Here is a 13761-nt window from a genome sequence, read left to right as displayed (position 1 = left end):
TAGTGGATTTACTGATTGGAACCACCTGTGGTTTCAGGCAGCTGCTGAAAGAAGCGTGGACAGTCAGGCACTCCCCCAAACCTAGAGAGAAACACTAGGCTCAATCCTCTGATGCCCCTCATCTCTAGATAGAAAACAAACATTCCAGCAGAAGGAACCGGTGTGATGAGACTGCTGTACCTGAGTTCAGTAAGTTTCCATTTTTTTCTGGATAAAGTACTTTCCAAATGCAAGATGGCACATCTCTTAAGTTCTGACCCACTAACCCATCCTCTGCCAAGATTGTTTATCTAGTGCAGGACAAATGTGAGGAGTCAGCCCACAGCCCAGCACATGTGGGGCACCATGTTAGTGTGTCTAGGCTGAGGGTTGGGGTTCTGCTGGGCAGGAGCATCCTGAACTCCCTGAAACAGGAAAAGCCTTATGGGTATAAATTTTTCCCCTGATTAACCTTACTGAGTCATCCTTGTCAGAATGCCCTTCTAGGGAACCTCCAATGTATCTGGCATCTTTGACACATCCCACTGCCTTTGTGCATAGAGCCAGGAAGAGCAATGTGGACACTACCAGAAGTCCAACATTTTCCTGGGCCTTCTGATCTCTCATGGGCCCCACACCCCACAACTCTGTTCCTGTATTCCCACTCCCTCTGTCAGTCTTTCTTCTTTGAACTCCTCCTTCCTCAGTGGCCCGCTTCTTCTAACCTCTCCAACACTCTAACCCACAAAGCCTCTTCCGTTGAGTATCCTTTATCCTCTCCGCAGACCCTGTCAGGTTGATCCTTCTCCTCTTTACTCTGGACCTCTTCTAAGCTTCTTTATGTTCCTCTCTACTCAATTTATTCTGTGTATTTTCCTTTAAGCCACAGCTCTCTGACAGCTGTTCCTTCCTTTCATGCCCCATTCACCAAACACACCCGATCTTTTCAACAAGACAAAGGGCTTACACACAGCATGTCATGTACACACAAGTTTGTATTTTTTAGAGCAAAACAATAGTTAATGCTGGCAAAGATGTTATCAGCGATTCCATAAGCTTTCAATACACTGAAAGGCAACATTTTTTGCATGTCTACAAATTATACATTTGTTTCCACACATGTGCCAAATTTTACCCTAACAGTTAGGACTTTTTCACCAAATCATAGACATAGATATGGAAATCATCATCAAACTTGATGAAATACACAGAGGGTTTGGCTTCCACTTGGTGAATGACCATGCCGATCCTTTTGGAGCCATCTTCTTTGGTATATTCCACATGCTTACCTATTAGGCCATCTACAACTCCTCCTGGCTCCCTCTCCGTTGGAGGAGACTCACTGGATTCTGGCATGATGCGGAGGTCACCTTCCTTATAATCATCTAGAAGCTGGTACATGTACAAGACAGGATCTTTCTCATAGGTAATATAAAACCAGGCTTTCATGATAGGTGCTTGAGCTAAGACCATCCCCCTCCATTCATCCTTAGAACCATGCTCTCCCTCAAACATGTGTTCCACTGCTTTGCCAATTATGGTATTGGCAAGGTTGGCATCACTAACGTGAGATGATGCCACCCTGTCAGAAAGAATTTTAAGAGACAAAACCCTTTCATCTCTGTGAAGTTCCAGTCCATAGACACAGTCAATTCCATCATATTTCACCAGATAAAGAGAGGGATTTATAGGCACCTGATCCAGAACGGTTCCTTTCCACTGGGTGATGGGCTCATCTCCTTCCTTCCATCCATGAGAAATTCTGCAACCCACGATGTTCCTGCGGGGCTGGGATGAAGGTCTGCCTCTGTGCTTCTTTTGGGAGACTTTTTTCTTTGTCATGTTTGCAGACCCAGTGGCCCGTCCTGCAGCTGCCCTGGTTTGTTGCCCTTCGGCTTCCTGTGCGTTGGGGGTCTTCATGCCTGCTGGGGGAGGAGAGAGGATAGAGAGACACATCCAGTGTGCCACAAGGCAAACTTTTCCCTATAGCCATGTCTGGATGTACTCTGCGCTAGTGCCTAAGTTTCCCCCAGGAGCCTGGAAGCAATGCTGGAAATCCTGGCTGCATGCCTGCAGTGCTGTCCCTCTTAAGTTCCTTTGGGCTATGGGGAAAGGCTGGAGTGGTGCAGTAGAGCTGTCTGGGGTTAGGAACTCTGCAGAAGTGGCTGGGCCACCTCCTCCTAGCTCACAGCCCACTGCCCTCCGGGAACCCCTTGCTGCCACTGGCGTCCACCCCCAATCCCCTTGCAAAGCGGCTTTGACCGGCACCCACTGCCCTCCTTCCCTGAGCGTCCCAGCTGCTGTCCACAACACCCCCGCCTACCCTAACCATTTCCGTGGTACCCACCGCCCTTGCTTCCCGGCGCTCACCTTCAAATCCTTGTCTGGCTCCCGTTCCTACCCCCTTTTCATGTTGCTCACCGCACTCCACCACCCCACCCTTGCCTGGCGCCCACCTCCACCCCATGTCTCCTGCTGGATTCCTTCCCATCCCCCTCTCCATTCTGGCGCCCACTAATGGCCTTGCCCTGCCTGGCGTCCACCGCCGCGGATCGCGGGCCTCACGTGCCCAAATCGGACACCTCGCTGCTGCCTCCGCTATGAGCCTGTGGCGAAGGAGGGTCAGCAGGCGACCGGCCGAGTGAATGCTTGCAAGAGCTGGGAGAGTAGGATCCGTAGATGAGAAGCGTGTCTAGGAGGGCGGCAAGGCAGGCAAAGAGGACGGCAGCGGCGTCCGCACCGCTTGGCTGGCTAGCCCTCCGCCTCCCTGCTGGCGGTGGCGGCCCCTCAGCCACATCGGGATTCCACCAGTCCCTGCTGTCGCCGCGGCAGTCTCCTCCCTCTTTCCGTAGCGCGGCTTCCTGCCCAGAGAGAGGCCTCCTCTTCCTGTCAAACACCCCGCTCTCCTCTCCACCAGGCTCCCACGCCCACCACACAGCTTGGAGCCCTGGCGGAGCTATAGGCTCTGACTCCGCCTCTTTCCAAATCCGCAGTAGTTGGTGCCACAGTCGTCCTCGGAACCCCGTGGCCCCTTCCTGACCTGTTTCAGGGCCACTTGGTTCCCACCTCCACCGTCTTAGTCCGCCTGCCCTATCTGCTTTCCATCTTCTTGGAATTCGCCTTGCCGCCGCCCCGCGCCCTCCCCCGCCCCCGCCCGATCTCGTGCCCTTATGGATTTATTCTTTACACGTAAATATATCTTTCCTCTTTTTGAAAGGATTTGGAGTTGGAACAGAGAAATTCACTATGGTAAGTCTGCCATTTTGACCCAATCTCTACGTAATTTTTCCTGACTGATATTTCCTGGCTTTTTTGTTTTTGTTTTCGAGGGATTTTTTTCCTTTTCTTTATTGCAAGATAATTGCATGTACAATGTGAACACTATCTACATTTTAGGAAATTAATATTAAGAGGAAAATCATCAACTGCAGTCCCATCTCCCATTCTTGAGGGCCTCACAGCAAAATATTAATGCTCATAGTTTTTTTTTTTCCTTTTTCCTAAACTTTTACAAAACTGGGATTTGTTTTTTATCTGCAATTCATGTCTATTAATTTTTCCAGGAAATTAGATGTTTTCTAATCGATTTTTTCCTTCAACAAATATTTATTGAGCACCTGTTACATATCTTGCGCTTGGTCCATAAAACTCAATTTTAAAGTGATTTATAATTTGGCTTTTCTCCCACCACTGGACATTTGACATAATATTTCTACAATAACCACTAATCAGATCTATGTATCAGAATAGAAAGCTTTGCAAAAAATAACTTTATAAGAAATAATTAGATAAAAGTTATAGTTTTATAAATCAGTGGAGAAACATTGGGTATTCTTTAAGGAATGTTGAAATGATTCTTTAAATACTTTGACAAAGGTTGTATACTAATGTTGTACCAATATCAATATTTGATTTATTAAAAGGTAAAAATAAAATTGAACAGAAAGCAAATGAACCAACCAAAAACTCTGTAAACAAAACAATTCTTAATGGTATCTTTCTTATTCAGATACTTATGGCATTTGAATGAGGGGATGAGTCAGATGTTAACAGAACAACTATACTTAATAAAATAACATCTACAAGGAAAAATAGAAGTAATAGTAATCTTGATTCAACAATCAAAGTATGAAAGAACATTAAAATATTACTTAATGTCATTGATCATGAAAAAAGAGCTTCATATCTAGTGCTGATGCAAGTGAGAGTTTACACAATTTTTATGGGAAGCAATGTGCAGATATGGTGTAGTTTCAGTGAGGGCTTTTTTATTTTTTATTTTTATTTTTATTTTTTAATTATATTTTAAGTTCTAGGGTACATGTGCACAATGTGCAGGTTTGTTACATATGTGTACATGTGTCATGTTGGTGTGCTGCACCCATTAACTCCTCATTTACATTAGCTGTATCTCCTAATGCTATCCCTCTCCCCTACCCCCACCCCACCACAGGCTCCAGTGTGTGATGTTCCCCTTCTTGTGTCCAAGTGTTCTCATTGTTCGATTCCCACCTATGAGTGAGAACATGTGGTGTTTGGTTTTTTGTCCTTGTGATAGTTTGCTGAGAATGATGGTTTCCAGCTTCAACCATGTCCCTACAAAGGACATGAACTCATCCTTTTTTTATGGCTGCATAGTATTCCATGGTGCATAGGTGCCACATTTTCTTAATCCAGTCTATCATTGTTGGACATTTGGGTTGGTTCCAAGTCTTTGCTATTGTGAATAGTGCCACAATAAACATACGTGTGCATGTGTCTTTATAGCAGCATGACTTATAATCCTTTGGGTATATACCCAGTAATGGGATGGCTCTGTCAAATGATATTTCTAATTCCAGATCCCTGAGGAATCACCACACTGACTTCCACAATGGTTGAACTAGTTTACAGTCTCACCAACAGTGTAAAAGTGGTCCTGTTTCTCTACATCCTCTCCAGCACCCATTGTTTCCTGACTTTTTAATGATCACCATTCTAACTGGTGTGAGATGGTATCTCATTGTGGTTTTGATTTGCATTTCTCTGATGGCCAGTGATGAAGAGCATTTATACATGTGTCTGTTGGCTGCATAAATGTCTTCTTTTGAGAAGTGTCTGTTCATATCCTTCACCCACTTGTTGATGGGGTTGTTTGTTTTTTTCTTGTAAATTTGTTTCACTTCGTTGTAGATTCTGGATATTAGCCCTTTGTTAGGTGAGTAGATTGCAAAAATATTCTCCTATTCTGTAGGTTGCCTGTTCACTCTGATGGTAGTTTCTTTTGCTGTGCAGAAGCTCTTTAGTTTAATTAGATCCCATTTGTCAATTTTGGCTTTTGTTGCCATTGCTTTTGGTGTTTTAGACATGAAGTCCTTGCCCATGCCTATGTCCTGAATGGTATTGCCTAGGTTTTCTTCTAGGGTTTTTAAGGTTTTAGGTCTAACATTTAAGTCTTTAATCCATCTTGAATTAATTTTTGTATAAGGTGTAAGGAAGGGATCCAGTTCCAGCTTTCTACATATGGCTAGCCAATTTTCCCAGCACCATTTATTAAATAGGGAATCCTTTCCCCATTTCTTGTTTTTGTCAGGTTTGTCAAAGATCGGGTAGTTGTAGATGTGTGGTGTTATTTCTGAGGGCTCTGTTCTGTTCCATTGGTCTATATCTCTGTTTTGGTACCAGTACCATGCTGTTTTGGTTACTGTAGCCTTGTAGTATAGTTTGAAGTCAGGTAGTGTGATGCCTCCAGCTTTGTTCTTTTATCTTAGGATTGACTTGGCAATGCGGGCTCTTTTTTGGTTCCATATGAACTTTAAAGCAGTTTTTTCCAATTCTGTGAAGAATGTCATTGGTAGCTTAATGGGGAAGGCATTGAATCTATAAATTACCTTGGGCAGTATGGCCATTTTCACGATATTGATTCTTCCTACCCATGAGCATGGAATGTTCTTCCATTTGTTTGTATCCTCTTTTATTTCAGTGAGCAATGGTTTGTACTTCTCCTTGAAGAGGCCCTTCACATCTCTTGTAAGTTGGATTCCTAGGTATTTTATTCTCTTTGAAGCAGTTGTGAATGGGAATTCACTCATGATTTGGCTCTCTGTTTGTCTGTTATTGGTGTATAAGAATGGTTGTGATTTTTGCACATTGATTTTGTATCCGGAGACTTTGCTGAAGTTGCTTATCAACTTAAAGGGATTTTGGGCTGAGAGGCTGGGGTTTTTTAGATGTACAATCATGTCATTTGCAAACAGGGACAATTTGACTTCCTCTTTTCCTAATTGAATACACTTTATTTCTGTCTCCTTCCTGATTGCCCTGGCCAGAACTTCCAACACTATGTTGAATAGGAGTGGTGACAGAGGGCATCCCTGTCTTGTGCCAGTTTTCAACGGGAATGCTTCCTGTTTTTGCCCATTCAGTATGATATTGGCTGTGGGTTTGTCATAAATAGCTCTTATTATTTTGAGACACATCCCATCAATACCTAATTTTTTGAGCGTTTTTAGCACAAAGGGCTGTTGAATTTTGTCAAAGGCCTTTTCTGCATCTGTTGAGATAATCATGTGGTTTTTGTCTTTGTTTCTGTTTATATGCTGGATTACATTTATTGATTTGCATATGTTGAACCAGCCTTGCGTCCCAGGGATGAAGCTCAGTGAGGGCTTTTTTAAAGCTATGGTTAACTGTTACTCCTGGGATTTCAACCCTGGAATTTCAATAAAAAGTAAGGGGTTGGAGGGTTACCAAGGTTCTGGACTCCAGATTCTGTATTCATAGATTTAACAAGCAGTCACAAGTTCTGCTGAGCATCTTAGTCTTTCAGTGGTTCTCTCTAGAATAGGTAAACTTTCCCAGTAGAAAAACATCCACCAGATGCCCTGTTTGCCTCTTGGACCTGTTCTCCTCCTATCTCAGCTAGGTAATTATTTTGTATTTCTTGGCTTTTAGATGCCATTGAGAGCGGATTTTTTTTTTTTACTATATTTGTTCAGATTTACTTAATTTGTTCAGATTTTAGGGAAAGTTGTGTTGAATTGTTTAGTGTCCTATTACTGAAATCTCAAACCCTATTTTTTATTATAAAATACATGTGTTCATCATTAGGTTGTATACATTAAATAGGTACAGCTTTGTGTATGTAAATCATACCTCAATAGTGGTTTGAAAAAAAAATGTGTTTAAATATTTGTAATGACTTCAAACTAAAAAACACCTACTTTTCCATCAACAGTATACTGTATATGTTGTGGTATATTCATACATTGGAATATCATGCAGTAGTGAGAATGTTCAAGCTACAACTACATGCAAAAACATAAATGAATCTCTCAAATATGTTGAAAAAAGAAGCCAGACAACAAAGGGGCACACATTATTCTATTCAATTTATTTAAAGTTCATAAACAATCATTAACTAATCTGTTGTCTAAAAAGTTAAAGTAGCAATTATTCTTGCAAAGATATTTTCCAAATAGACAACAATTCATACTCTATCAGTAGTTGGCCAAAGTAAAAATTAGAGAGATCTTTGGACATGTATTTATGGCTGGAAAGGTTTATATAGATGCTGAGCTGCAAAATATATTTAATTGTAATAGACATCAATTGATACTGCAGCCTAACATCTTATCACCATTCTTCTGGTAACAGTGCCACAATTTTCCTCTTGGGAACAACATAAGCCTGACTTTTCAGAGTATGGAATTACTGTTACAATGATTAGTTTAGGAATAAGCATTCAACCTAGTCAGAGCCAATGAGACTCAAAGTGCTAGGCATGAGGCAGTTTCTATTGGAGGAGAGTGAACCTGAAAGGATATGAGGATTAAGCTGCTGTATTCATCTTACTATCATCAATAGACTGAGAATGAAGGCACCCCAAAGAAGAGAATGGAGCCAGGCTATACAAAAAGAGAGAGACTGTCCTAGTGACACATTTTGTACATGTAGGTGGTCATGGCCACTGACTGACTTTTGAATATTCATCTCACTTTAAAAGGATAGTCTAAGCTAGTCATGGTGATGCCATTCTTCCTGCAAGTGATTGATTTGTCATTGGGCATGTGATCTAATCCTGGTCAATTAAGCATCATAGTATGTCTGCTGGAAGACTTCTGAAAAAAATTTCTTTACTCTTAAGAAAGAGCAACAGGAAATAATGTTCCCTTTTCTTTTTTAGGATGATGCTATATCTTTATATGACCTTTGGAATATCTGTAATCATCCTGAGGGCAATACTTATGTAATGAAGATGGAAGAAGAGAGAATAGGAATACTCTGTGCACTTTGATCTTATCGTTTAGCTGCTGATCTTACCATCCCTGGAGTCCTACTTCTGACTCCAAGTTATGAGGTAACAAATTTCTTTATAGTTAAAGCAATTTGAGTCTGGGTTTTCTGTTACTTGCAGTTGAAGGCATCTTAAATGGCTTAGCATTCCCAGACTTAAATGATATAGTATCCCTAGACAATACCTTTATACTTTTAAGTTATATGAAATACATTCTCAGGCACTCATTCATACAACCAGCTCCCATATCAGGAAATGGGACATTACTTCCAGAATTAAAAAATCCAGTATTCAGTTGCAGATAAGGAATAAGGACCTATCTAAAAAACAAGCATGAGGTAAAAAGGCACCATTCTAATTTGCACTATAAGAAAAAATATACCAGGATTAGCAAATAACTCCCTAAATAAATGCTGTCAACAAAGTGATGAGCCTCTTATATTTTCCTCATAGGAAGAGGTAGGCTTCCGGACTCCAGTCTCTCCACCTCACATCTATTTTCCATATACGTTAGATTTCTGTATCTTAAAGAGGTGATCCTGATATTCAATCTTATGAGAATAAAAAATAACATTCTAATCACTTATTTTAAAATTTCATGCATTAATATTAGTTAGGACCATCTTTCAAAATTACCAAAAATTAATATGGTTTACTGCGATCTTTATAACAATGAAAGATCTATGATGAGTGAAATAGACCTTTCTCTATTTCCTTTTTCGCCTTGCCACCTCTCAGTATGTCCCAGTGTTCTCACATTCCACCTTCAATCACACTTAGCCAATGTTAAATCCCTGGTATGTATTCTTCCAAACCATTTTCTATGTTATTACAACAATATATAAATATAAACGTAAATATAGGAATTTGGAAGTCCTTCTCACTTTTTGACATAAGTGGGATCATACTGTTTACATTTGTGTGCAACGACACATCTATATATATTTCTAAAACATCTTCTTTATAATTGTATAATATTTCAAATGATACATAAACACAATGTATTCAACAGTTCTGGTATTGATAGACATTCAAGATTTTCCCCCAGCTATTTTTGCTATTTCAAACAATGCTGCGATAACAAGCGAATGCAATCCAATTGTGACATTTCTCATTCCATCTATTTTGAGGGTTGACGGTGCCTATTTTCCTGACGAGGTAGGTATCTTTGTCTTTTCTAAATGTTGCCACATTCTTCCTTCTTAACGTTACCTGTGCTGATATAAAAGAACCTTTCCAGATAAAGAAGACTATCTTTTATTTAAGAATATGTATGTGCTTTGTCTGGCCTTCCCCCAGTATTCATAAATTTTTAGCAATCTTCCAAGAAGTTATTGAATCAAAAAGAAAATTTTAAAAAATTAACAACAGAGAACTTGAGAAATGATAGCAATGAGGACACAACATATTAAAATGTGCCAGTTACAGCCAGCACTCTATTCAAAGACAATTTTATAGTAATGACTATTTCCCTTAAAAATTAGCTAGAAATTATCATTATAGATAGCCATGGAAACTTAAAGGAAATAACTAAAATATGCAGAGACTGATGAAGTGAAAAAACAGAAAATTAGTAGAGAATGCAGCAAAACCTATGTCTAAGTTTTGTGAAAAAATAAAACAATAGGAAAGAAAACTGGCAATACAGGAAAAAGGACCAACAAATGCAAAGGGGATTTATAATAAGTTATTTGAAAATATAAAATTGTCATGCAATAATTCACTTACTAAACAAGTATTTATAGAGTGTCTCCTATGTTCCAGACCCTTTCCTAGGCAGTACAGTACTAGAATGAATTAGATAGACAAGATTCCTGCATTCAAAGTTTATATTCTAGTGGAGTAAGACAGAAAATAAAGAAACAATCTTAAAGACAAGTTCACATAGTGATAAGTACTGCAGAGCAAGAAAAACCAAGGTTATGGGGTAGAAGGAGAGAATCTCTGAACAGGTGATATTTGAGTCAAGACCTGAATATGAGAAGCAACCAGTTATGAAAAGTTATGAAAAGCTCTGGGAGTAAGAAATAACTCTAGCATAAAGACTTTGAAGTGGAAACAAACTTGTTGCCTTTGAGTATAGAAAAATGTTAGTATGGCTGTAATATATAGTGAAAACAGAGACCATATTTGAATCAGAAAAGAGTGAGATCAGATAGAGCACTGCTTCTTCATTCTTATTTCATTATTATCCCCTCCCCACTAGATGAGTTTATAAGGATTTTTTTCTTTTTCCTAATTGTCCCCTCATGAGATTTGAACACCAATGATGTACTGTATAATCTAGTCAATAAATGCATGTATATCTGTATTTTATACATAATCAAAGTGTATGCAGGATTAAGTATGAATAAAATTTGAAGGTAATAGTTAAATTAAAAATTCGAAAGCTAGCAATATCTAACTTAACTGCATAACTGTATTTGCTAAGTGACTTTTAATGGAATTTATTTACTTACATAAATTATAACGAGTCAAAGTATGTATGCAAATTGGCAATTTATATAAATACATAATAGTAACGTAATCACACTTAAAAAATTATTCACAACTTTTTTTAGCAAAGGTGAAACAATGGAAAACATTAAATTAATTTCTTCAAAGTTATTTTTGTGAATTTAACTTTTCACTTTTCTTTCATATGACAAAATCAGTTGTAACTAGCAGCTAGATATTAATACATTATCATTTTTTCTTTTTAGTACTTGACATAAATAATGATGGGCTAAATAACTTCTGTAAAGTTAAATATTAACTATTTTTATTTAATTCTCAAAGCCCAAGTCACACACAAGACACCGAGGATCAAACATAGTCAGTCAGTGGCAGCCAGTAGGTACACAAAGGCCACTTCTTGACATATGACTTCAAGAATGAGCAATAGATTGAAAAGTCCTACAATCAAAGTCATCTATTTGCTATGATTTTGTAGTGCTGGTCTTGCATACATTTCATGTATCTTCCATGAGTTCAATGGCAATGCTTCTGTGATATCCAAGAAAACAAGAGTGATTAAGTTCTAAAGTGTAAGATTTTGTTAAATACAGTTGAGCTTTGGAGGACACAAATCATTGTAAAACTTCATATCTTTCCACCTCTCACACCAACAATCATATTTCCCCCTTTTGGGGGCAATATGTTTGAGAATGCATGATCTGGCGCATGCAGAATAAGGCATGAAGATTGTTTTGTATATCATCTGCAATAAGAAGCCTTTGGAGCATTCTAAGCAGGAGGGTGGCATAATCTGGTTTACATTTTTAAAAGATAGTTCGGGCTATTATATGGAGAGTTGAAAGGCAGGTGAGAAGATCTTAGTTACCAACAGCCAAATTTATCGAACTTAAGGCCTTATCTTCTTTTTAAAATTCTTTAGTTAAACTGAGACAGCACCCCTCTCCTTCCATGTTGCCAAAGCATCAGGTTATGTGCTTACTACTGTTGTTTGCAGTTCTCTCTTAATTGTTGGTCCCTGTGGACTTCCCTCACACTATTTAACGCTCAGCTATACATTTAAAAGGAGGTCTGTCATATTTTATTCAACATTTTAAAGTTTAGTGATTTTTAGTGAAAGAGTTTTCATGTGCCCACTGTTTAGTGTCTTTTAAACTAGTGGTTTTACTTAGCCACTCCTGTGGTCAATCAATGGTATAATTTACTTCCTTCAAGACAGAGGCAAGAAGATTTTCGGGGAGTCAGTGGAATCATGCTCCCACTTTGTGAGGCCCCTCTTTAATATGTGCTATTACTTATTTAAACAAGTGAGCTCAGCAGCTCATAGTTTATCTCAGATGCCTCCAAAATTGATTTTTAAAAGGACATTAAAGCCACACTGAAAATATCTAACCTCTAACTACAATACATTGCAAATTATTCTCAGGTATATTGTACAACATATTAACTGCATAAAATTAAAAAATCCCATTTTGTTTCTATGAAGTACTGTGTATAGCATTTGCCAAATAGCACCCTAATTCCTCTGGCTGCATATCTCTCAAAGACTTTTCTAATTGGTGAGTGTGAGAGGAGTTGGACATGTGAAAAACCGTTTGATTTATCTCTTGGGTCTATCTCTTTTGGACAGAAATTCATTCTCAAACACAGGATAAGCTTTGTGGCCGTACCAGAGATGTCCATAGTTATCCAGTTGTGCTTGTGTTTGGGTGAAATATTAGGAAGTCTTTGAAGCCCCCTATCTAACCATGTCCTCCAGTTCAGCTTTTATTAAATACAAAGGGGATATTTTGACTTCCAATTGTGTCATTATGGTGCTGTTCTCTCAAATGGTTACAAACTTGCAAAGAGTAAAGAAGATTTTTCATTCTTAGTCCTCTGAACCATTAACTGTAACACAACTGTAAAGTTATCTTGAGATGTGGTACAATTTCAATCTGAAAGAGAAAGCAAAAATGTTACAGATATGCTTGAACCAATCATTACTTACCAAAAATAAATATAGGAAGTGAGTTATTAGGGAATGTACTGTAATCTCTGAGAGGAAAGAAAAACTTTTGAATTCCACAGTGTCAACTTCCATCTATGTCCAGTAGTGACCTAAGGAAAAGAGTTGTAGGATTCTGACCATATCTCTTCAACTGTGATGAGTGCACAGACCAAGACTGACTAATTGTGTGAGTGTGATCCCATCATTGATCATTAATATGAAACTCTCTTACATTTTATCTCATGTATCCTCATGACCAATAATATCACATGAGCTTGGGGAATGGGAAATGGGACGTGATATATGTAATGAATTTTGAACAAATCTACTGAAGTATAAACATCTGTCCTTTATCCAAACAGAATACAGGTTTAAGCCCTGTCTGAATACTAAGAACTTTTGAACAGCCATACATTAAATTTTTCACTAACGGTTATAAATCTGTGACAAACTCCCTTTGGGGTACCTGCATTGGCCCATTGCCAAAATAACATATCACTGGTTTCCAATATAATGGCTATGAGAGTTATCCAGAGTGGGGAGGCCGATAACAACCATTTATCAGTGAATTTCTGGGTCAGTTTCTCATTTTCTAGAGATCACTTCATTAGTATTCTATACCCAATCTAGGCATTGAGTATAGAGCCCAGCTCTGTCATCTATGGTTTTCACTGGGAATTGTTTTCTCTTAAGAAAATCTTCAAAAGAAGACCAGAAAACGTGGTGTAGTCCTTGACTCATATTTATCTTCCACTGCACAGCATTATCAAATAGGAAAACATGCAGGGTGTACCTGAAAACAGACAGATCCAACTAATTTTCACCATGTCTACTACCACCAGGATGGTGAAATCCACCATTATCTGTTACTTACATAATTGGAATAGCCTACTAATTATTCTCCCCTTATTCATCATATAAGAATAAAAACTATTCTCCAAGTTGTCAGAGTGATCCTGTAAAACTAAGACAAACCTTGTCTCCCCTCCATTATAAATACATGGATGGCTTTCCATCACATTCAGTGTAAAAGTCAAATTGCATTTTGAAACCTACAGGGCTA

At 38.8% G+C, this 13761-nt stretch overlaps 1 protein-coding gene across 6 annotated transcripts; it reads right to left on the bottom strand.

Moving 5' to 3' along the window:
• Window positions 1–635: 635 nt before the first annotated feature.
• On the bottom strand, window positions 636–3028 carry LOC116811728 (spindlin-2). 6 transcript variants are annotated; one of them, XM_032757047.2, is made up of 3 exons: window positions 2350–2494; window positions 1675–1904; window positions 636–1371 (listed from the first exon to the last, which is right to left on the bottom strand). In XM_032757047.2, the coding sequence occupies exons 1-3, from the start codon at window positions 2480–2482 to the stop codon at window positions 1123–1125; spliced, it is 612 nt and encodes a 203-aa protein (XP_032612938.1). In that variant the 5' UTR covers window positions 2483–2494; the 3' UTR covers window positions 636–1122. The 6 variants fall into 6 exon arrangements, with proteins under 6 accessions (XP_032612938.1, XP_032612935.1, XP_032612936.1 ...); XM_032757044.2 differs by lacking the exon at window positions 2350–2494 and adding an exon at window positions 2507–3028 and having other exon boundaries at window positions 636–1901; XM_032757045.2 differs by lacking the exon at window positions 2350–2494 and adding an exon at window positions 2562–3028 and having other exon boundaries at window positions 636–1904.
• Window positions 3029–13761: the final 10733 nt, after the last annotated feature.

This window comes from Hylobates moloch, unplaced genomic scaffold, assembly GCF_009828535.3.
Source record: "Hylobates moloch isolate HMO894 unplaced genomic scaffold, HMol_V3 SCAFFOLD_7, whole genome shotgun sequence".
In the NCBI taxonomy this organism is placed as follows: Eukaryota; Metazoa; Chordata; class Mammalia; order Primates; family Hylobatidae; genus Hylobates; species Hylobates moloch.
Note: the sequence above shows the minus strand (reverse complement) of the source record. Positions and strands in the feature narration are given on the sequence as shown.

What these genes read in the sequence shown, in the direction of transcription:
- LOC116811728 (XM_032757042.2), bottom strand. Translation starts at nt 2,482, where the DNA reads ATGGAGAGGGGGATGGGAAGGAATCCAGCAGGAGACATGGGGTGGAGG. An exon ending in AGCCAGACAAGGATTTGAAG is followed by an intron (nt 1,905 to 2,349) that starts GTGAGCGCCGGG and finishes CTCCTCCCCCAG; the next exon opens with CAGGCATGAAGACCCCCAAC.